Source organism: Hippopotamus amphibius, chromosome X (assembly GCF_030028045.1).
Source record: "Hippopotamus amphibius kiboko isolate mHipAmp2 chromosome X, mHipAmp2.hap2, whole genome shotgun sequence".
Lineage (NCBI taxonomy): Eukaryota > Metazoa > Chordata > Mammalia > Artiodactyla > Hippopotamidae > Hippopotamus > Hippopotamus amphibius.
The window spans coordinates 42,662,811-42,688,837 of NC_080203.1; the positions used below are offsets into that span (position 1 = coordinate 42,662,811).

Sequence of the window (26,027 nt, forward strand, 5' to 3'; positions counted from 1 at the left end):
AAGGAGAAATAAAGAGATTCCTAGACAAAGAAAAGCTGAGGGAGTTCATTAACACTAGACCTGCCTTACAAGAAATACCAAAAGGAGCTCTTCTACCAGAAACAAAAAGGCAAAAAAAATACACAAAACTTTGAGTTAGGTATCAAATAGAATTAGAAAATTGTAACTCTATATCAAAATAGATTTTTTTAAACATTTTATTATAGCATAAAGGTTAAAGCAGAAAAAAGAGAAAACATAACTATAGCTACTTCAATTTGATAATTGAAGAGGGATAACCTGAGAAACAAAACATAAGAGGGATAATTTGAGAAACAAAAACATGAATGGGGATGAGGAAAAGGACGTAACCTATATAGGTAGATGAAGATAAGATGCTATAAGCAGAAAAAGATCTATTTTATCTATGAGATGTTGTATACAAACCTTATGGTAACCATAAAACATAAATCTAAAGCAGAGACACAAAATATAAAAAAAGAGGAAACTGAGAAAAACATCATAGAAAACCAGCAAACCAAAATGGCAAATTGAAACACAAGGAAAAAGAAAGAATGGAGATATAGAGCAACCAGAAGACAGAAGATAAAAAGGCAGTACTAAGTCCCCATCTATCAATAATCACCCTAAATGTAAATGGATTCAATTCACCAATCAAAAGACAGACTGGTTGGATGGATTAAATACAAGACACAATTATATGCTGCCTCCAGGAGACTCAGCTCAGCTCTAAAGACAAACATAAGCTCAAAGTGAAAGGATGGAAGATCCCAAGCAAATGGCAGCCAAAAGAAAGCAGGTGTAGCCATACTTATATCAGACAAAACAGACTTCAAGCCAAAAATAACAATAGACAATGGACAGTATATAATGATAAAGTGGTCAGTTCATCAAGAAGACATAACAGTGATTAATATATATGCACCTAACATTGGGAGCACCAAAATATAGAAAGCAATTATTAACAGATTTAAAAGGAGAAATTGACAGCAACACAATAATAGTAGGGAACTTTAACATCCCACTTACATCAATGGATAGATCAGTCAAAAGGAAAGTCAACAAAGCAACAGTAGCCTTAACTGAAGATGGATCTGATAGATTTGTACAGAGCATTCCATCCAACTGCAACAGAAAACATTTTTCTCAAGCACACAGGGAACTTTCTTAAGGATAGATCATATGTTGGGACACAAAACAACTTGCAATAAATTTTAAAAGATCTGAAATTATATCAAGTATCTTTTCTGATCAAAATAGTATGAAACTAGAAACCAACTATAAGAAGAAAGCTAAAAAATCACAAATGTGTGGACACTGAACAACATGCTAATGAACAACTATTGGGTCAGTGAAGAAACGAAAGGAGAAATCAAAAAATACATGAAGACAAATCAAAATGAAAATTCAACAAAGCAAAATCTAGGGGATACAGCAAAAGTGGTATTAAGACAGAAGTTTACGGCAATACAGGCCTACCTCAAGAAAACAAGAAAAATATCAAATAAATAAGTTAACCTTACAGGTAGAGGAAGTAGAAAAAGAACAAATGAAGCTCAAAGTCAGTAGATGGAAGGAAATAATAAAGATCAGAGCAGAAATAAATGAAATACAGACTACAAAAAAAAACAATGTAAAGGATTGTTCCAACTAATAGCTATTTCTTTGAAAAGATAAACAAAATTGACAAACCTTTAGCCAGACTCACTAAGAAAAAAAAGAGAAGGCTCTGATAAATAATATCAAAAATGGAAAAGCAGAAATAACAATGGATACCACAGAAATACTACGGCTTATAAGAGAATGTTAGGAACTGTTATATGCCACAAATTGGACAACCTAGAAGAAATGGACAAATTTCAGAATCATACAACCTTCCAAGACTGAATCATGAAGAAATAGAAAATCTGAATAGACTAATCACTAGTAAAGTGATTGAAACAGTAATAAAAAACCTCTCCCCACACCAAAAGTCCAGGACCAGACAGCTTCACAGGTGAATTCCACCAAACATTCAAAGAGGATTTAATACCTATTCTCCTCAAACTCTTCCAAAAAGTTGAAGAGGTATACTTCCTAATTTAAAATGTCCACATCACCCAAAGCAACCTACAGATTCACTGCAATCCCTATCAAAATCCCAAAGACATTTTTCACAGAAATAGAACAAAATATTCTAAAATTTATTTGGAACCACAACAGACCTCGAATAACCAAAAGCAATCAGGAGAAAAAAGAACAAAGCTGGGGGGATCACAGTTCCTGATTTCAAACTGTATTACACAGCTATAATAATTAAAAGAGCATGGTACTTACAGAAAAACTGATACATAAATCAATGAAATAGAATTGAGATCTCAGAGATAAACTCATACATATATGAACCATTAATTTATAACAAAGGAGCAAAGAACATGCAATGGTAGAAGGAGTTTCTTCAATAAATGGTGTTGGGAAAGCTGGACAGCCATATGCAAAAAAAATGAAACTAGACCACTATCTCACACCACACACATAATTCAACTCAAAATGGAGTAAAGATTTGAATGTAGGCCCTGAGACCATAAAACTCCTAGAAGAAATCGCAGCCAGTATGTTTCTTGACACCAGTCTTAGCATTATCTTTCTAGACAGGTCTCCTCAGGCAAGGGAAACAAAATCAAAAATAAATTCAAATGGGACTACATCAAGGTAAAAAGCTTCTGCACAGCAAAGGAAACCATCAACAAAATGAAAAGACAATCTACCAAATGAGAGAAGATATTTGCAAATCACATGTTCCATCAGGGGCTAAAATAAATAATATACAGAAAACTCATACATCTCAGCCTCAAAAAAATAAACAACTCAATTAAAAAATGAGGAGAGGACCTGAATAGACATTTTTCCAAAGAAGCCATACAGATGGCCAACAGGCACATGAAAAGATGTTCAACATCACTAATTATCAGGGAAATGCAAATGAACACCACAATGAGATATCGCCTCACACCTTCACACCTGTCAAAATGGTTATTATCAAAAAGACAACAGGGACTTTTCTGGTGGTCCAGTGGTTAAGACTCCATGCTTCCACTGCAGGAGGCATGGCTTCAATCCCTGATCAGGGAACTAAGATCCTGCATGCCATGCAGCATAGCCAAAAAAAAAAAAAAAAAAAGAAGACAACAAATAACAAGTGTTGCTGAGGATGTGTAGAAAAGGGAACCTTCCTACATTATCAGTAGGAATGTAAATTGGTGCAGGCACTATGGAAAACAATATGGAGATTCCTCAAAAGATTAACAGAACTACCATATGATCCAGCTATCCCACTTCTGGGTATTTATCCAAAGAATAGGAAAACACTAATTTGAAAAGATAGGGAATTCTCTTGCGGTCTGGTGGTTAGGACTCCAAGCTTTCACTGCCGAGGGCATGGGTTCAATCCTTGGTCAGGGAACTAAGATCTCACAAGCCATGAGACATGGTCAAAAAATTTAAAAAATTAAAGAAAAGATATATGCGCCCCTATGTTTGCAGCAGCATTATCTGCAATAGCCAAGATATGGAAACAACCTAAGTGCCCATCAACAGATGGATGGATAAAGATGTGGTATATGCAATGGAATACTACTCAGCCATAAAAAGATGAAATCTTGTCATTTGTGACAACATGGATGGACCCTGAGGTTATTATGCTAAATGAAATAAGTCAGACTAGGAAAGGCAAATAGTGTGTGATCTCGGACTTCCCTGGTGGCACAGTGGTTAAGAATCTGCCTGCCAATGCAGGGGACATAGGTTCAATCCCCGGTCCAGGAAGTTTCCACATGCTGTGGAGCAAACAAGCCTGTGCACCACAACTACTGAGCCTGCACTCTAGAGCCCATGAGACACAACTATTGAGCCTGTGTGCCACAACTACTGAAGCCCACAAGCCTAGAGCTCATGTTCTGCAGCAAGAGAAGCCACTGCAATGAGAAGCCCTCACATCACAAGGAAGAGTAGCCCCTGCTCACTGCAACTAAGGAAAGCCCACGCGCAGCAGCAACGAAGACCCAACACAGCCAATAAATAAATAAATAAATAAATTAAAAAACACTGTATGATCTTACATGTAGAATTAAAAAAAAGAGAGAGGAACAAAAAATGTTTATTTTTTTGTAATTTCCCATTTTAAACTCATGTTCAACTAGTCCATGCAGAGCATGGCAGATAAGAGAGCTCCTGTTATGGGTTGAATTGTGTCCCCTCAAAATTCATGTTCAAGTTCTAACCCCCAGTACCTCAGAATGTGACCTTATTTAGATACAGGGTTGTTGAAGATGTAATTAGTTAAGATGAGGTCATCCTAGAGTAGGGTGGGCCCCTAATCCAATATGACTGATGTCCTTATCAAAAGGGGAAATTTTGACACAGATACAGATTGGAGTGATGTGTCTACAAGCCAAGGAAAGCCAAAGATGACTAGCAAACCACCAGACGCTAGGGGTGAGGCATGTGGTAGATTCTTCCTCACAGCTCCAAAAAGAAATCCACCCTGCTGACACCTTGATTTTGGACTTACAAAGCTGTGAGACAATACATTTCTGTTATATAAGCCAAACAGTTTGTGGTACTTTGTTATAGCAGCCCTAGAAAATTAATACAGATTTTGGTACCAGGAAGTGGTGTGCTGCTGTAGCAAACACATAAAAATGTGGAAGTGGCTTTTGAATTGGGTATTAAGTGAAGGCTGAAAGAGTTTTGAGATACATAACAGAAAAAGCCTAGCTAGCCTTGAAGAGAATGTTGGTAGAGATATGGATTTTGAAGGAGAATCTGCTGAGGGCTCAGAAAGAAAAGAAGAGAGCTGTAGAGAAAGTTTCTGCTGTCTAAGAGAACACACGCATTGTCATGAACAGAACTAGAAATATGAAGGTAAAAGGTGCTTCTGGTGAGGTTTCAGACAGAAATAAAGAGTGTGTTATTGGAAACTGGATGAAAGATAATCCTTGATATAAAGTGGCAGAGGACATGGCTGAATTGTGTTCTGTTGAATGAAAAGTGAAACTTGTATGTGATGAACTTACATATTTAGATGAAGAGATTTCTAAGCAAAGTGTTGAAGGCACAGCCTGGTTTCTCCTTGCTGCTTACAGTAAAATATTGGGTTGGCCAAAAAGTTCATCCAGTTTTAAGTGACAATAAAAGACACATTTCTCATTTTCACGAAGACCCAATACAAGAGGGGAGTGAAAAGCTGAAAAGGGAATTGTTAAGAAAAAAAGAACCATGGAATTTCCCGGCAGTCCAGTGGTTAGGACTCTGTGCTTTCACTGCTGAGGGCCCGGGTTCAATCTCTGGTTGGGGAACTAAGATCCCACAGGCTGAGCAGCATGCCCCCCCACCCCCCAACAAAGAACCAGAACTTCAATACTTGGAAAATTCTCAGCCTATCCATACTGGAAAACATAAGAAGGCTTGCTTTTGGAAAGAACACTAAAGGCACTGCTAGATAACCATGTGCCCAAGAGATTGTGATTTGTGGATCTAGTCAACCATCTCAGCAGGCATGCTGTTAGCTTCGACTGAAAGGAACATAGGCGGGAAGAAATGAAGGAATGCAATGTCATCAGACTTCTGGGATTCTACAGTCAGGAAAGGAGCTGATAGAGATATCCAGCTGTGGTCAAGTATTATCCTTCAAGAAAAGGGAAAAATGACCCTGAGGGTGAGGCCATTTCCTCAGTTCCAGAGAGCAGGGACACCTCCTCAATTCCAGAAGCCAGGGCTAACTGTCCAGTTCCAGAATGCAGGACCACCACTCAGTGGCAGGGGGGTGGGGCTGCCATCCCAGTGGGCTGAAAGGACACAGTATTCTGCCAGAGAGGATAATTCTGGGGCCTTAAAGCCAAATGGAATTTGCCTTGCTAGGTTTCAGACTTGCCTGTGACCCATAACTGCCTTTTTCTTTTCAATTTCTCCCTTTTGAAATGGGAATACCCATCCTATGCCTGTCCCACCACTGTATTTTGGACAGGTAACACGTCTGGTTTCATAGGTTCACAGATGGAAAAGAATTTTGCCCCAGGATGAATCATGCTGCATCTCATCTACACGTGATTTATATCAGGGATCCCCAACCCCTGGTACCAGTCTGTGGCCTGTTAGAACCGGGCTGCACAGCAGGAGGTGAGCAGCGGGCAAGCAAGTGAGGCTTCATCTCCCGCTCCCCATCGATCTCATTACCGCCTGAACCATTTCCCCACCGCCCCACCCCCGCCCCGTAGAAAAATTGTCTTCCACAAAACTGGTCCATTGTGCCAAAAAAGTTTGGGACTGCTCTGATTTATATGATATTTAGAACTTAGAGTTCATGTTGGTATAGATTAAGACTTCTGGGGATCTTCTAATGGGGTGAATGTATTTTGCATGTGAGAAGGACATGAAGTTTTGGAGGGCAGAATGTCATGGAATGAATTATGTCCCTGCCAAATACCACTGTGACTACCAATATGTAACCAGTTACATTTTCAAAGAGCCTAAGAATATGGCCTTATTTGGAAATAGGGTCATTGAAGATATAATTGGCTGAGTTCCTACTAAAGTAGACCAGTACTCCAGAGTGGGTCCCTAATCCAATAAGGTTGGTGTCCTTAAAGAAAAATTTGGGGCTTCCCTGGTGGCTCAGTGGTTAAGAATCTGCCTGCTAATGCAGGGGACATGGGTTCGAGCCCTGGTCTGGGAAGATCCCACATGCCTCAGAGCAACTAAGCCTGTGTGCCACAACTACTGCGCCCACACGCTGCAGCTACTGAAGCCCGCACGCCTAGAGCCCGTGGTCCGCAACAAGAGAAGCCACTGCAATGAGAAGTCCGCGTACGGCAACGAAGAGTAGCCCCTGCTCTCCACAACTACAGAAAGCCTGCGAGCAGCTACGAAGACCCAACGCAGCCAATAAACTAATAAATAAATAAATAAATAAATAAATTTAAAAAAAAGAAAAATTTGGGCACATATGCACACAGGGAGAATGCCATGTGAAGATGAAAGCAGAGATTGGGATGATACTTCTATAAGCCAAGGAATGCTAAAGATTGCCACTAAACCACTAGAAGCTAGAGGAGGTACATGGAACAGAGGGAACCCTCCCTGCCTATACCTTGATCTTGGACCTTGGCAGCCCTAGAAAATTGATACAACTTCTAGTAGAACTGCTCATTGTACAGGATAGAAACAAATTAAAAACTATATGCTATGTATACACAATAGAAATGACTTACTGTTTGCCACATGGCTCTTGCAGAATTCTTTTCTTGGTAGGGCTCAAACTTGCACATGCGGAATGACAACACTGAGAACTCACAGGATTATTATCTTGACGACGTTTACCACCTCTTTCCTGACTTTGACCTTCTCTTCTAGCTGCTTGGGATGCTGAGGGTTGGTTAGCATTCTAAAACCAAAAATTTGAAGAAAACATTTAAAACTCATTCACAAAAATTATTTCTATCTTAAAAGACTCTACAAGTTTAGTTTACCCATTTTTTATAACTTGAGAGTTGTGACAAAACTTTGCAATCATAACAATGCTTTTATAAACTTGATTTATCTTAATCCATCTGCTATTAAAATATTTTAAAAAGTAAGATAGGGACTTCCCTGGTGGTCTAGTGGGTAAGGCTCCGTGCTCCCAATGCAGGGGGCCCAGGTTTGATCCCTGGTCAGGGAACTAGATCCCACATGCATGCCTCAACTAAGAGTCCGCATGCCGCAACTAAGAAGGCTGCATGCTGCAATGAAGATCCTGCATGCTGCAACTAAACCCAGTGCAGCCAAAATAAATAAATAAATATTTTTTTAAAAAAGTAAAATAAACAAAAGTCCTTCTTAGATTCGTATAACTGTAAAGTTGGATTAGACGCTTATTTCCATAAGAATAGTAATCTTAGAAATAACTTTTAACTCATGGAAAAAATTAACTTATTTGTCTTGTTTTTGCCTAGATTCCAGAAATGGCCTCTTCTATAGTATTTATCCTACAGGAATCATTGCTGCCTCTCATAGAACCTGGGTAGAACTTCCAAGACTGACAACAGAGCTAAAAACTTCCAGTGGAAGTGTACCTATACTTTTTGGCCTGGACAAAAGGTAGGAAAAGAATATAATCATATATACTACCTGGAAATTTAAATAAAGACAATCATGATAGACTCATATTACACAGAAAACAAAAACAAGATACCAAGTTTTCAGGGCCTAGGGAAATATCAGAGGCTGTGACCTTCAGCCCAGACTGCTCCAAAAGAAATGACATAAAAAGGAAACAAACTAAAAATGAATTTTTTTCCTTTTAGGTTTACATCATTGAGTTAATACATGTGAGTTCTGAGTGAAATATACGAGATACCAATTGTGATTATAATCACAGTGCTTTCAGAGATATACTATCAATTCTCTGGCATCATACCCATTGTGCTTCGGATGCTGAGGCATTTTCAGGTGCACAGACACAGGGGACATATTTTATAACAGTAATTATTCCCTGAATTGCAATGCGCTTTTGTTCCCTATACTGCAAATCTTCAATCTGCTTCTTCACTTCACTGATAGCTGTCAAGAGTGACTCAACTGCAAAAGAGTAATTCCAATGAAATTTTAAGTTTTAAAGAAATGAAATGACAAAAATAAGAATTAGATTTGCAATGTAATTTCACAACATGAAAATTATAAACTTGCTACATAACTTACATATGTGTTTACATTTGGCATTCCCTTATGTAATTTTGATAAAATTGGCAAAACATATTTGTCAGTTAAATTGTGATAGTCTTTTAGTCTGGCATCTTAATTTGAAACAGAAATTTTACATATTGAATGTAATTTATATATTATATTTCAAACTACAAACTAGTTGCCTAGCCACTGCGAAGAAACATACATTTCAATATTTCTATATTCTATATGCTATATACAGCATATACTACATATTTCTGGCATTATAAAGTACAGGAGGATGCCAATATTTAGATGATGCTAGGTCAGTATTTCAAAGTTTCTCTTTTTTCCAAAACTATGCAATTATCCCACAGCTTTTCAAAAATAATATACATATATTAAAGTTTTCAACTGTCATATCTTAATTCTACTAAAATAAATTAACGTTAGGCCTCTCATTAGTACTTGTTCTGAATTTGATTTTGGTATCATTTTTATTTAAAGGTAGAGCTCAACTGTGTTATATCCAGTACACAGTTGGCCCTCCATATCCACAGGTTTTGCAAACCTACGGATACAAAGGGCCAACTGTATTAATTGTACTGAGCCATTTTACATAAGGGACTTGAGCATCTGCTGATTTTGCTATCCATGGGGCTCCTTGAACCAATGCCCTGCAGATACCAAGGGATGTCTATATAACATTTCACAAGAGTAGCCTGATACAGTTGTGAGTATCTTGATATCAAATTGTCCAGTGTCTCCTTTGGTATCTTGTCTAAGCAATGTTATAGGAGTTGGGATCTACCAACTCATATTCGATCTCAATGACCTTAAATCAAGATATTATCTCCTTTTACTCATAGTTCAACTATATTCCTTCTTTTCTTGTAGTCTAAGAAAATCAAAATATTAACCTTTATGGGGCATGACATATGTTTTTAGATCTTGATAAAGATCAAATTATTACCAGTGAGTGTTACTACACTGTGGCTCACTCCCATTAAAAAATAAAGATGACTAACTGATATGGCATATACTATACATATAGAATATAAACACATCATAAAGGACTAGTAATTACATCGGTACCTTTAACAGAACTACTATACTTCGAAAATGTCTCTGGCACTGGTGGATAGGGGTAATATCCACCAACAACAGTATTCTTCATTTCCCCAGCACTGGTCTTTGTTTTAATCCACCGAATAAAGTTTTTTACCTTGGTGTCATTGGTATACGGCTGGCCTCTATTACCTTCTTGCAGGAACGGTGAAATACAAAAATATAAGGGAAAAAAAGAAAAACCAACTCACTGTAATAAACCGCCTGGACTTTTTGGGTATAACAACATTTTAATATAAAATCAATCTTATGTCACCAAGAAAAGAAGTCAAACTATTCACTATGTAGCAGATAATTGTACTGAATACGCATATAAAAATCATCAAAGACAGTTAACAAATCCCAAGTCTAGAAGGAAATGAGACATACTACAGTTTATGTGGACTAAACTGTAGCTGTCTATAAGATACCAAAAAGCCAGAAGAAAAAGAAAAATAATAGTCTGAATATTTCTAACTATCCAACTGATTAGCATCTTCTTAGAAAACTGATTTTTATGTATTAACCTGAAGGTATGATATCATGTATGAACTGAATTGCCTATGAATACAGCTCAGCATTTAAACTGATGTTTTTGAAACATACTTAAAAGTGTCGTTTACATCTGATATTATTAGTATCTATTAGAGCTGATATTTATATTTATAAAATGAGGTATGGACAAAGGTGTGTTACGTCCTTCCTAGGACTCTTCTTTTGGCAAATTTCCTAATTACCAACATGGTAGCATTCTAATAAACACATCATTTCACAGTATTCCCTCACTCATCTGAAAACTTTTATATTTATTATTTTGCCCCCGTCATCAGAGGGAATAGAGAAAAATAATATACTTGTAGATAAGTAGTGAGACTTTTCTTGCTATATAAGCAAAATGTGAGTTCTGGGGACCAAAATTTAATGCACACTTTAGTTTTATTTAATATTTTAAAACTATTGTTAATTGAACCCATATTGTGATACAGGGCCTAACAGTCTTCAATCTGTGAAGAAATTTATGATTACCTAACTTATGTCGAGCAGGGATTAAAGTTAATCAAAGGACATAAACAAACTTCTTCAGTAAGTCACAAAATTATTGCTTTAATCATAAATAATCTGGAAGCAACAGATTTCATAGCCTAAACATTCTTTGTTAAACCATTCTTATAGCGATAAAGGAGTTCAAAAGAAAGCTATCTTGTGGTTGAATGTTACAACAGAAAAGTTAATTTAATGAAGGAGAAAATACACTAGATTTCCAACTAAGTATATACCAAGAAATTGCTCACCAGTAATAAACACACGACTCTCATTTGTAGTGGTGAGATAAAGCAGTTTAGGTACTTGTTCGTTATTTCTGACAGCTTTCAACTGTGTACACACCAAATATGTCACTGTAGAAAATCAAAACACTTATGAAATTATTTCTGCATTTCAAAGGGGAATACTAAGATCAGGATCTAACGGAGCGCCTCTCAAGCTTTAATGAACTGAGGAATCACCTGGGACAATGGTTAAAATGCAAATTCAGATTCAGTAGTTTTAGTGTGGGGCCTGAAATTCTCCATTGCTAATGAGCTCCTAGGCGATAAAAGTGCTGCAAGTCCTTTGGCCACACTTGGAGCAACAAGGATCTAACACTTAACTTTTCTTTTAGATAAGGAATCTAGCACTTACTTTTCCTTTAGAAAGTACAATGGCTGCACCTAACTGAAGTCACTGCTTGCTAGACAGCTGAAGAGTGCAAGTCTTTCTAATTGGCCACACAACTGAGTGTGAACAGTTATTTCATACAGAGAAAAAAAGCTGAGTTTTTCCATAATGCTTTCACTGATTAACCCACTCTAATCTTGATTGCTGAATTACTCTGACTCTTTCCATCGGATAGGGCTGCACAGTATTAATCTGAATCTGCTTATGCAAGTGTTTTACTTATGTTTATCTTAATTAGACTTTAAGCCTCAAGCACAGTGCTTATACCACCTATTCTTTTCTGTTTGCTTGCTAACCAACTGGATAGACTAAAAAAAATCCCTGAAAATGAGATTATAATGTCTTCAGACTTCAACTACTTTCAAAGGCTATCAACTGTTTTTAACTATCAGGTTATTTAGGTACAGTTTTCTTATCCAACAATATTTTTAAAATTCTAACTCATTGCATGCCAAAACAGTTATGGTCTTACAAATTAGGAAATGGAGAAATAAATATAAGTACTTGTAATTTCATATCAACAGTAAGCTCTCATTTGAGAATAAATATTTCCCTAGAGCATGATAATATCTATATTTCCTGTATCTCTCATTTACTAGTTATTTATTTTGTAGCAATGAAAATGAAGAAAATCTGTCCAAATGACTAAGAATAATTCTCTTGATTTATATCACTTTTCCTTTATTTCAAAAACTGTACAAAGATGTGACTATTCATGACTAAAGATGCTGATATAAGAATACTAAATAAACTTCTAATTTCATGGTTGTGCAAAATTAGACATTTGGACCTAACATCTTCTAGCTGTTTGAAATCCCTCTGGGCCTTTTGTTTCCTCACCTATACATTTGTAAAAACACCTCTTTAAAAGATAACTGTAAGTACAAAATGAGATAACATCTATGAGCAACTGGTATATAGTAAACACTCAAAAGTACTTCCCCTTAGTTCTTCACTTTCCTTAGTCGAAAGTAAAAAAGATGCCCTATGACCAGGGGATTCTGGTATTATTCCAGAAGACCCGTAGTCATGTTCCCCTTCATAGGCCTGAAGCCCCCTTAATACTCACCCTTTATTTTATGATTTTTCCCTTCACTCCTGCTCAAAAGATGAAACTGAATTGTGATTGTTGCCAACTAGTGCACTAGAGTAAATCTCACCAAGGCCCGTACAAACCTTTCTTAAAAAATATATTACACATTTTCACAAGAAATAGAATGTGATGCAAGGCAACCTTTCTGTGAAAAATCATTATCCAAAACTTGTGTCAGTTTATTGTTTAAAGTGGCTACAAAGAGGGAGGGGCCTCCATAAAAGCCATCTAAATTGTCATCAGGGATCATCACCACCAATCATCTATGCCCTGAGAGAAGTTATATGAGTCATAGCCCCACTTACCTTGGAAGCCCATGCCTTGGTTTTGACCCAAACTCTCTTTCTGCCCTCTCCTTCAATAATAGTTGGGTGATTTTCAGTTCTATTCATATATATTTAAAAATTTAATCTCACAAGCAGAGGGTGGATTCTAATGAAGTAATATCCGAATGATGTGTAATACTGTTTTACAGTAGGGAATAAAGGGGTAGCCCTGTATACAGTCTCTAAGTCCCCTGATGTTCTACAATTTCTATCTTGTTACTGATTAAAAAAAATACATCTGGTCAAGATTGGGAATTTCCCCAATGTTGGCAAGCATTTAACAATCAGTATTTCATTCGTATAATCATTTGGAAAATAGGAAAACAGCCAACCATATCTAAAATAGTTTTATATAATGAATTCAATTAAGGAAAAAAAGTTGTTAAAAAGTATTAAATACACTTTTTCCTTATCATAATAGATCTGAAGACTAACTTGTTATATAAAATACATAATAGGATGTACCTAAAATGTCTTTAAATAAATAAAGGTAGTGGAAAGATACCTACATACATGAATAAATACAAGGGGAAAAAAATCGACACCAAAGTAAGTAAAATATTGACCAGCTGGTATAACACCACCAACTTAATATTAATTTCATACTCAAATGACATCATACTTACCACTGTCATTATTAAATTACATAGTCTGTCAATCCTCCACTACTTAATTCTACATTAGTAAAAGTCTTCATGGTCTTTAATGGGGTCTACTAAGTCACTTTCCAAATGGATACAAAGGAAATGGACTATGTATTAGTTTCACTGAATTTTAAGCTTTTATGTCTAAAATGCTAAAACTGAGAATTGAAAAGAGAACTGTTTTCTGAAAAACTAGTTTCAATCACAAATTAATTCTGCGTAGAAAACCAAAAGGTGGTTAATACCTATAATACCACTTATAATATTAATATAAAAAAACTTAAACATGTTATCAGACTGCTTGATTTTGCTAACTCAATATCATGGCATTCTGTAAGTCAGTATACTCTACCATTTTTTTAAGTTAATGCCCACACTTCCAAATATAAAATGATAAAAAAAAACTGAGTACTTGGGTAAATATTTTCAAAGATTTCTGGCTGAGATGTTGAAAACAGTTCCACTATAAATGGTTGTTCTGAAGTCCCATCAGCAAGGTGAATCCAGCGATACGACCGAAAATCTTCACGGCTTTCTATATGGATAGAATATCAGAATAAATGAAGGTAATTGATTATGCACATATGAACACAGAAGCATTCACTGATATACGTTTTATGACTTTCAATATCAAAAGCTTACCCTTCTTTTTTGACCGCTGGACCCTTCCTACAAAAAGTAAGGTGCCAATAACATCACAGATATGATTTTCTGGCAAAGTATCCAGTTCTGATCTAAAAATGGCAAAATTATTAAATTATTATTAATTACTAAATTATTAAATATTATATTTTTAAACAGCAAAAAAGCATTCTATAAATATGACTTTGAAAATGCACATCTATCTAATTGCTACAGCATAATTTTGGGTAGATTCTGAGCAAATTACAGTACATTGCTTCAGTGACTAACACTGAAAATTAATATTTGAGATATTTTACGAGAAGCTATTTTACCTTGTGATAAAACAGTTATTTAATTTTGGCAATCTCCATTCTGGTTTCACCTGCTTTTCTGGAATGATAATTATATTAGCTGGAGGATCTCGAACATTCAGGGAGATTTCTGAAAAACAAATACATTACCTTAATATGATATTTAACACGTATAAAATAATATACACATGTACAAATCACACAGCAAAAAATTGATTGAACACTTTTGAGCCCACCACTAAACCTAAGAACTAGATCATTATCAACAGCTTTCTTCTACCTATTTCGACATTATCACATCTAATCTCCCCACTAAAAGTTAACCATACCTTAAATTTTGTTTCATCATATACTTAATTTAAAAAAGAGGTTTTTTTTTTTAATCGCTTAAGTGTTTTTGCCCAAATAGTATACTGTTTGTATTTCTTTGTTTTTGAACTTTAAATGAATGGAATAATACCATCATGCAGTATTCTAGGGCTACTTTTTTTCACTTAACATTATAGTCCTAAAATTCATTTATGCAGCTGCATGTAGCAATTTTTTTTTCTCATTTCTACTGCTGAATAATGTTCCAGGGTGTTGAAACACTACCCAGGGAACAGCAAGTGCAAAGGCCCTGTTACAGGACCATGTCTGGAATGTTTGGGAAAAACTGAACTTATACACGTGAGACTAACCCTTTGCAAACATCCTTTATCAGTTATGGAAGGTTCCTTTTCTTGCTATTTTCTTTTTAAAATTTATAAATGTGTGTAAAATTTTAGCAAATGCCTTTTGGGCCTCTATTAGGATGACCTTCTTTAATCTGTTAATGTGAGTGACATATAGATTTTCCTATGTAAAACCAACTTTGCATTGCTGGAGAACAATGCAACTGAGTCACAGTGTATGATAATTCTTTACACATAACTGAATTCAGTTTGTTAGTCTTCAATTTTGAATATCTGTATGTATGTTCATAGCTGAAGCTAGCCTATAATTTTCCTCATTCATAATATTCTTGTTTGGTTTTGATTATCAAAGTTATATTGGTAGCAAAGAATGAGTTAGAGAGTATGCCCTCTTATTCTATTCTCTGGAATAGTTTTGGAATGATACATTCCTTGAATGTTTGATAGAATTTGCCTGTAAAATGGTACCTGCCTGGTATTTTCTTTATGGGATGCTTTTAAACCTCTGATTCAATTTCTTTAATAGTTATAGAACTATCTGGGCTTTCTATTTCTTTAATGCCAATAATATTTTTCTAAGAATTTGCTATGTAGCAAACAAAGATTAAAACCAGGATGAAGATAACTGCTTTCTCATTTTGCCTATTACCATCCATGTGACTACAAAATTCACTTTGACCTTTTCATATATGAGTGAGGAAAGCTTGTATTACATGGTATTACCTTGTACCTAGGAAACAGTTTGCATTTTACAAAGCACTTTCATAGCCATAGTTAGTTATATTCAAGGTCCCTCCCAGCTCTAAAATGCTGGGATTTCGAATGAATTAAAAGCTTCCTTTTCGTGGGAGGGAGGGGATATGGGGATATATGTATAAATACAGCTGATTCACTTTGGTGGACCTCAAAAGCTGGTACAAGAGTGTAAAGCAATTATATTCCAATAAAGAGCTTAAAAAAAAAAGCCTCCTTTGCCCCAAACCAAAAACACTTGATGCTATTATCTCAATATGTATTACGTCACACAGTCTGAAAATCTCAAGACTTTAAAAGGTTTATTATTTGTGTATTCCAGCTGAATACTATTTTGTATAAGGGACAGAATGATATACAAAATGGCAATATACATAGCCATACATTACCAGCAAAGAATGCGTCCTTTTTTTTTACAATAGAATTTTCATCTTTATAAGCTTCCATTTCTTTAGTTTTTTTAAAATTACATCTTAGTTTGTATAACTTGGAAGTATATGTGTAAGTATGAAAAAATAAACCAAGCTAAATTACCCCAATAATTTGATTTCCAACATCAACACCTAGAAGGCAGTGATGGTATCACAGATCCTTATTCCCGTACTGACCAAGCTGGCCCCAACTACGAACCTTTCTCATTTATCCTCTCATAACATTTAAACTACCCTGTTATTATTCCTAACCTTCACTTACACTTTCTCCAATTCAACCCATTCTCCTACTCTCCAGACCACTCATTCTTTCCTCAACTACATTTCTGTTCATTTCCTCTCCCCTTCCATTCATTCTTTTTTCTTACTGTTTACTGTCAGTAGTCTTTCATTTTACTGTAATTTGTTCATCTTACATATCTGTTACCCTGTTAGACTAATTTTAAGGGTAGAATTCTGTATTACTTATCTTTGTGTCCCTTGTGCCTAGCATGGTTTACAGAACTTTTTTTCCCTTCAAAAGATTATTAATCATATTGAGATTTTTAAAGATCATATATCAATAGTTTTCAACCCTGGCTGTACATTAGAATCACCTGAGGAGTTTTAGAGACACACCAACGTCTTGGTCCTCTTCTCAGAGTAATCAATTCAGAATCTGAGGATGGGGTGCTTGTGATTCTTTAAAGCTCCCCAAGCGATACTAATGTACAGCCAGTATTGAGATCTACTTACACACGTAGACTTGGCAAACTGTGGCCTGTAGATGGCTGCTTGTGTTTTGCAAATAAAGTTTTACTGTAACACAGTTATGCCCATCCGTTTACATATTATCTGGCTGCTTTCACTCTACAAAGGCAGAGCTGAGTTGTGAAGGAGACTATACTGCCTGCACAGCCTATAATATTTACTATCTGGTTCTTTATAGAAATAGCTTGCTGACCCCCGATAAAGAGGGAAAATGTCCTATTACTTATCAAAAAGGTATGGGATAACAGAGACTGATGATAACACTGATAAGTAAAACTGTTCTAAAGACTAAAAGGGCACATTTTCAATATATTCTCATCAAGGCTCTCACTTTAAAAATGACTTCTGTATTTGCAATTATTCACTTGAAAGTGTAAATAGCTTCTCATATCCTAAAAAGGGAGTTTCCATTATGAAAATCTGGCCCTATAATTCTATGTAGCAGAGGTAGCATAGAGCTCAATTCAGTGCCACTGCTACGTTCTAATGGCTGTTTATCTATTGGTCACATGCTGTCTACTGTCCCAGTTTCCATATGTTTTAAGCTTTAGAAGCAGCTATTAGTACAGACACATTTCTAGATTTGCCCACAGCCACATAAAAACTGGGATTGAAATTAATTTTCTTTATACCAGAAAACACTGTATTTAGTAAGAACACTAGGTTAGGTATCAGGAAAACTAGGTTTCAATTTTCACTATGCCAGTGATTTATTATGTGACATCAGCAAAGTCACCTTATCTGTTACTGACAAAGAATGTCTCAATTTTTACTAGAGCAATTTTGTCACTTGGAGATGCTTGGTTGTGACTAAGAATTTATAAATTGGCAGACACAATAATACCCGTTTTGAATTAGCTTCCCCTTGCCAACTTTTACTACACATTTTCTTAATTAAGTCTCAATAGCAACATGAGTTTAATTTCTCCCATAATAAACAGTAATGAGATTATGGACTAGTTGTACCAAACTATCTGAGTAATGACTTGCCCATCTAGTAAGACTGATATCTACCAAATGCTTAAGATTTTAATAGAGAGGGGCTTCCCTGGTGGCACAGTGGCTAAGAATCTGCCTGCCAATGCAAGGAACACGGGTTCGATCCCTGGGCGGGGAAAATCCCACATGCTGCGGAGCAACTAAGCCCATGTGCCGCAACTACTGAGCCCATGTGCCGCAACTTCTGAAGCCCGTGCACCTAGAAGCCATGCTCCACAACAAGAGAAGCCACTGCAATGAGAAACCTGAGCACTGCAACAAAGAGGAGCCCCTGCTCACTGCAACTAGAGAAAGCCTGTGTGCAGCAACAAAGATCCAACGCAGCCAAAAATAAATAAATAAAATAATAAAATAAATTTAACCCCCCCCCCAAAAAAAGCAACATTTATTTAGAAAAAAAGACTTTAATAGAGAATCAGGGACCTCCCTGGTGGCGCAGTGGTTAAGAATCCGCCTGCCAATGCAGGGATGCAGCTGATTCACTTTGTTGTACAGCAAAAACTGGCACAACAGTGTAAGGCAATTATATTCCGAAAAAGAGCTAAAAAAACACTATACTTAAATAAATAAATAAATAATAAATAAATAAATAAATAAATAAATGCAGTGACTGAGGGGGAAAAAAAAAGAATCTGCCTGCCAATGCAGGGCACACAGGTTCGAGCCCTGGTCGGGGAAGATCCCACATGCCTCGGAGCAACTAAGCCCATGTGCCACAACTACTGAGCCTGCGTTCTAGAGCCCGTGAGCCACAACTACTGAAGCCTGTGCGCCTAGAGCCTATGCTCTGCAACAAGAGAAGCCACTGCAATGAGAAACCTGAGCACCGCAATGAAGAGTAGCCCCCGCTTGCTACAACTAGAGAAAACCCACATGCAACGAACACCCAATGCAGCCAATAAATAAATACATAAATAAATACATTTATAAAAAAATAGAGAATCATATGAGATTTTCCTAAATACATAGTTCAGTAAACAGTGAACAAAGCCTACATTATCTGAACATTCTTTACATAATTCAGCTTAATGGGTCAGCTAGGGAGTTTAGAATACACAGAAATACAGGTCCAGTATAAAACATGACAAGCCAAAAACAATGTTTAAAACTGTTGAGTAATGTGTCCTACAATTTTGAAAAATGGAAGTGCAAAAAAAAAATCATATCCACATCTTAAAGCAATCACTTAATATATTAATTCTAATGCTCTCAAAATATTTAGGATGATGCCAAGATGTCAATATTGTGATTTCAATACTAGAAGAGCCCTTTCAAGATTGCAGCAATTGGCAACATTTGAATGTTGACCATAGGTTATATAACAGTATTATACCACTTTTAAATTTAAGTTTTGATAACTATACTGTAATTATGTAATAGAATGTTCTTCTTCTTAGGAAATAGAGAGTGAAATATTACTGAAGTGTTTAGAGGTAAAGGGGTATGTATGATGGCTGCCACTTACTCTCAAAGGGTTCAGAGGTGATATATATAGTGGAGGAATGATAAAGCAATGTTATCAATAGTTGAACCTGTGTGAAGGGTATGTGGGAGTTCTTTATACTATTCTTTCAATTTCTATGTGTTTGAAATTATTAAAAAATACAATGCTGACAAAAGCCCTTTTAAATAGCACCTAGTAGTAACAAAAAATTATATTCGTCATTAATTTAATATTTTAATATAAAAAATGAAAGAAAAATAAGTACATCCCAAGTGGCACTCATTCATTAATCAACAATAAATATCTCAGATGATTTTTCTTAATAAATGCAATAATAAATAAACATATTAAGTGACTGCTCAAAAATTTTTATGGATAAAGGAATTTAAAGGTTTGTCAGGTTCTAATAGCTTCAGTAATTTTTTTTCCCTTCCCAAATGATTTATTTAAACAGTAGTGCCAGGATTTATTGCTCTCTCCATTGACAATCGCCTTTAAGCATATAAATACAAGAATCACCCATCTTAAAAAAAATCAAACAAACCCAAACCTCTCCCTCAACTCCCTCCAGCTGTGCCCTGAAATGCTCACCTATAGCCCATGTCCTCTTCCTCACTCTCCAGTCACAATCCACTGCAGTTCCCCACACCATCTCACAGAAACTGCTCTTGGAATGATCAATTACCTACTAACGGACAAAACCAATGAAACTTTTCTTTCCTCATCTTATTTAACCTGGCTCTCTAGGCAGCATCTGGCATTGCTGACTGCCCCTGAGAAGTTCCTTCCTCCCTAGACTTCCACATCACTCTCCTGTCTCCTCAGTCATTCCTTCTCCACCTCCCCTTGCACTGAGTCCTCCTCCTCCTCTATACCTTCAATGTTAGAGTTCCCCCAATTTTTTACTATCATGATGATTTTTAAAAGGAATTTTAAAAGTAATGTTTGGGGACTTCCCTGGTGGTCCAGTGGTTAAGATTCTGTGCTTCCACTGCAGGGGACATGGGTCTGATCCCTGCGTGGGGACCTAAGATCCCACAAGTCGTGTGGCACAGTCAAAAAAAAAAAATTAAAAAAAACTAAAAGTAATGTTTGTACCTGGTAAAAAGCTGAAAAAGTACAGAACAGAAACCAGAAGTTTCTGGTTAATTTTTCCAGAAAAAAATATGTATAACTGCACCCTCTTTTGTTCTTTCACACAAATATTCTGTACCTTGGAGTTTTTGTTCCATTTTGTCTCTACTTAAGGTGTGCTTGGGGCTCTTTGTATATCACCTCTTGACACATATCATTCTATCTCATCTTTTTTTTTTTAAAAGTAAATGCCATGTTTTTTTTTTAAGTTCTTTAGTGGAGTGTAATTGCTTTACACTCTTGTGCCAGTTTCTGCTGTACAACAAAGTGAATCAACTGTATTTATACATATATCCCCATATCCCCTCCCTCCCAAGACTCCTTCCCACCCTCCCTCTCACACCCCTCTAAGTCATTAATCATCAAGTTGATCTCCCTGTCATGCAGCAGCTTCCTAGCTTCAGTAATCTTTAAGCACTTTTGACTGATATGGTACTTTGCAAATTTATACAAACAAAATAGCAATAAAATAACAAATTCATTGAATACTCAACTCATTGTAGAAATTAGTTTGATCTGTGGATCCACAGGGAGTGGCTGCATCCTCAATGAATAACTCTTTTTAACAGAATAATCTTGAAGCAGAAGAACTAAACCAACATGCAAACTTTTATACCACTCAGGACACAGGGCATTCCACAAAATCACTGACACTGTGCCTGAACTGTCAGCGACTTCCAAAAAGGTCTAAAATAAAAAGGGTAAAAGTACATGCATATTTGTTATTTTTATCTACAGGGTGTTCAAATTTTATTTTTAAGAATGAGGAAGCAAAACTATAGGAGAATCACTGAATAATTTATGATATAATATGACAGACTGTAATGATGAAAAGTTGTGAATGAAGAATTTTTAGCAATATGAGAAAATACTTAAGAAAATCTTAAATGATATAAAATTTTATGTACAATATGCTTCCCATTTTGTAAGATAATTTACTATGATATATGACATAGGTATATGTAATATATGACAGGCATACATATATGCATAGATGTGGTATATATGACATACATATGATATCACAGATATGTGTATATATATGATATATATATCATATATACATACAAAAAAGGGGAATAGAACACACTAATATTAACAGTGGTTCTCTCTGAGTGGTAAGATTTTGGTTGATATTATTTATCAGCTTTATATATCTTTATGCATTTTTCAAATTCCCTATAAGTATATATAATTTTTATTATAAAAGCTTAATAAGGCACCTAAAATAATTCTTGATAACATGTGGAAATACACTAAAATGTTAAGTTTAAAAAAAACTGGACAGTAATCAGCATCATATGGCACAGAGAGTCAAGATAACAGAAAAATGTCAGATAGCTTTGACAATTAGAAGATCTCTAGTGAGTGACCAACTGAAGAAAAAAGCCAAACTAATTGTTTGAGAAATAAAAGGGAGGCAAGAAAGTGAAAACATCTAGTGTAGACTACTTGTTCAAGGAGCTTGCCTGAAGAGAAGGAGAAAGAGAATACAGGAGTCTTGATGTCAAAGGAGTTTTTTTCCTTTTTTAAAGTGGAAGACTAGACTATATTTATATGCTGGTGTAGAAAGCACAGTAAAGAAGAAAAAGTTGAAGATACAGAAAAAGGAGACCAGCTGGATTAAGGGAACTAAAGGGCACTAATGCAGAAAGAATCCCTTTTTGTATAAGAAACTACACAGAAAAATATCTTGAAATATATATTTATGTTCATTTTTAAATTAAGTTGAACTTATAAAATGTTATTTAAACATAAATTACCCTAATAAAGAGGTCTGTAAATTGTAATTTATGACTGCTAAATTAACATATAATATTTTATCACTACTTATACCTGGTATGGCTCAATCATCTTTCTATCAGGTTTTCCATAGTATCGCAGTTTTGATTTCTGCAAGATTCTCACAAGCAATGCAGGAAAACTCCTTCTGCTAGACCAGGTCATTTCAAGGTTAGAAAGTGAAATTATTTTGGTATCTAGAATACAAAAAAGAAAAAAAATCCTACTTAACCTGTCATGCTAATTTCAAAATTCTATCTTATTGGTTAAAAATGGTAGCCAGATCATACCCAAAGCAACTCCTTCTAGCCAGCTAAGCCAGTCTATATACTTCTCATATATAAAACCTAGTAATAAACATTATCCCTTATAATCATAGCTAAAAAATATACATGACTTACTATGTGACTGGAATATAGGTAAATACCTATGTTAACTAACACACCTAGATGGAATGTTCCATCTAGAATGCCCTCTATCTTGTCAAACTGTAATTACTTCCTGGAAGACATGGATTGAAACTTACCTCCTTTAAGAAAAAACTCAATGCCACGGAATATTTTCCCACTACTAAACACTTATATGTTTAATTTATAAAATTGTTTCATGATATATTTCTTTACTGCCCTTACCTTAGTCTCATATGTATAAGTTCGATCTTTCCCAAACATTCCAGACATGGTTCTGTAACAGGGCCTTTGTACTTGCCATTCCCTGGGTCTGGAAATGTCTTCCTCTTAGATTCCCGAGTGACTTTCTCTTTTCCTTCAAGTTTTGCTCAAAGATGTCTTTCTCAGTGATGTTAGCCCTGACCACCCTATAGAAAACTGATCCCCTTACTTATTCCCCATCCCATTTTATTTTTCTTTATAGCACATATTACCTTCTCATATGCCATATAATTTACTTTGAAATGTTTTCATCTCCAAGCCTGCTGGCAAGTGCCAAAACTGCTTAAAAGCTATTCACCATCTTTAAAAAATTAATTTGCATTTCTAATTTTACTCTTCCTTGGGTTAAGAGGGGTTCCATCTGCAATTTTCTCCACATTTCGCTCTCTCAAAGCCCACAGTCCCAACTTTTAAAATCTGAATTTGTATTTGTTCCAATATTTATTTCTTTAAGGCATCCTTCACTTCCATTTTTATTTATATAATGTAACACCTACTCAACTTTGGCATGAAAACCACTCTTGTATTTTCTTTTCAGTAAGAGTTTAAATGGCCTTTTATAATTAGAACTGTACCATTAATACCCTCCCCCGCCACTACTTTCAGTATTAGGATATCTTGTGTAAATTCCCCTCTAGGTTCTCCCAATACATTACAAATCCAGGATCACAGATCCTAATATTTGATCTGACATAATTAAGTGATTTTCTTTTTATTATGGTCAAACAAATTGTAGATCACCTCTGAATTATCTAGAATATACGTGTAACACTCTTCATCAATGAAGGCACATACACCTCCTTTACCAGCTGGCATAAATCCCAGAGCTACATGGTTTTATAAAACCAAAGTTGTAAGAGCCACTGTTTCTGCTACAATTGAGTCCAGACAGTTAGCTATGATCAGACACCTGCCTGGTTAACACGTTCCCAGATTGGGTAACCCCCTGCCCCTGAAAAAAATACCCCAAAACAAAACAACAAAAAAACTCATTACCTTAATAGAATCTACTCTAAAAAAACATTACACAGACAATGAGGAATCCGTGTAAATTCATAGAAATAAGTGGGTTCATTATCAAAAGAAAGAATGAAAATAATAAGCTATATATTCAATATAAAAAAGTTAGTAAGTAATGCAATAGTGTTTCTCAAAATTTGTGGTCTCAGGACCCCTTTACAGTCTCAAAAATTATTGAAGACCTCAAAAAGTTTTTGTTTATGTGGGTAATATTTATCAATATTTACCATATTATTGTCTTACCATATTGTAAAGTAAAACTAATAAATAAAAATATTCATTAATTCCTTTAAAACAACAATAATAAACCTGTTAATATATAATAAAAAGGCATATTTTTGAAAAATGACTTTATTTTCTGAATCCAAAAATGTAGTGGGAAGAGCAGCATTGTTTTACATTTTTGCAAATCTCTTTAGTGTCTAACTTGCTTAGTATAAGACAGGTGGATAAATCATATTTTCTTTGACATTTAATTCAGTCTGTTTCAATGACACATGACATGTACCCTCTGGAAAACTCCACTCTATACTTCTGAGAGAAGGAGAGCAAAAAAATATAAATAAAGCCTTAATACTATTATTATGAAAATACTTCTAACATTTTGAATCCCCTGAAAAGGTCTTGGGGAAACACCTAGGGGTCCTTGGGCCATATATTGAAAACTGATGCAAAAGAATAAATCTAAGGAAGGAATAAAGAGAAAAGCTAAAACTAATGAATTAGAAAACAGTATAACTGGTAAATCCAATACCCTGGAAAAATTAATAAAAAGGTAAAACTTTAATAAGTGCAATCATGACGAAAGTGAACAAAAAATAACGTCTGGAATGTGATCAACTATAAACATAGAGGAAATCGTTTTAAAGATTATATATGATTATGTATCACAAACGTGAAAATACCAGTGAAATAGATAATCTTCTGGAAAAATATGAATTACCAATATTGTTGCCCTAAGGAACAGAAGAACAATGGAATAGGTCAATAACCATGGAAGAAAATGAAATAGTTCACAAATAATGACCTCCCCAAACTGCACCAGGTTCATATGGTTTCTAACAATCTTCATAGAATAGCTTTCTTTTAACTATAAGTTGCCTAGAGCACAGTACAATATAGAAACTGTACCAATTCATTTTATAAACTTAGATAAATCCTGAAAAATTACATGACAGAAATAGTACAAAAAAGAAAACAATGAGGGTGAGTGAAGAATTATCCGCACTCTGGCTGTAGAATTTATAGAAGTTTTAATGTAACTGGAGTGCGGATAATTTTTGACTCACCCTCATATAAACCCAAAACATTTATGATGGCAAAAATCCTAAATCAAATACTTTCAAATCCAATGTATTAGTATGCCAAACTGCATCATGATCAAGCATAGTCCTAAATATCTTGTCTTGTTCAGGAGGAGAATATTACAAATTTTAAACAATTCTGCAGATTGACATAAAATGTAAGTTCAAATAATTTTGTTAAAACATTAAAGAGAATAAAAACATATTACTTCTAAAGCTCTAGAAGAAAAAAAAATTTTTAATCTTGCAAAAGTAAAAAAAATGGTAAAAAAAAAAAGCATGGCAAAGTAGGACTGCAAGAACAGGTACAAACATCATTAATTACATTAAGTTTAATTGGATTAAATTCACCTCTTGAAAGAAAAATAATTGGTTTGGGTCAAAAAGCAAAATACTGGCTATAGAAAGAAAGGGGAAATAAAGTGATGAACAAAGATACATACACTAGGCCAGTGGTTATCAGAGTGTGGCCTTTGCACCAGTAGCGTCAATGTGTTAGAAATGTAAATTCTAGGGCAGATGTACTGAATCAGAAACTGGTGACAGGGCCCACTTCTGAGGTGAT

The 26,027-nt window shown here is 35.3% G+C and overlaps 1 protein-coding gene across 1 annotated transcript in view; it reads right to left on the reverse strand.

Moving 5' to 3' along the window:
- RADX (RPA1 related single stranded DNA binding protein, X-linked) overlaps positions 1–26,027 on the reverse strand; it is a 62,778-nt gene that overhangs the window by 30,552 nt on the left and 6,199 nt on the right. The window contains exons 2-10 of the mRNA XM_057718979.1: positions 22,522–22,664; positions 21,180–21,372; positions 14,522–14,630; positions 14,208–14,299; positions 13,978–14,100; positions 11,079–11,183; positions 9,775–9,939; positions 8,435–8,595; positions 7,248–7,420 (exon numbers count right to left, since the gene is read on the reverse strand). Coding sequence (XP_057574962.1) covers positions 7,248–7,420; positions 8,435–8,595; positions 9,775–9,939; positions 11,079–11,183; positions 13,978–14,100; positions 14,208–14,299; positions 14,522–14,630; positions 21,180–21,372; positions 22,522–22,664 — 1,264 coding nt within the window. The remainder of the gene's footprint in view (positions 1–7,247; positions 7,421–8,434; positions 8,596–9,774; positions 9,940–11,078; positions 11,184–13,977; positions 14,101–14,207; positions 14,300–14,521; positions 14,631–21,179; positions 21,373–22,521; positions 22,665–26,027) is intronic.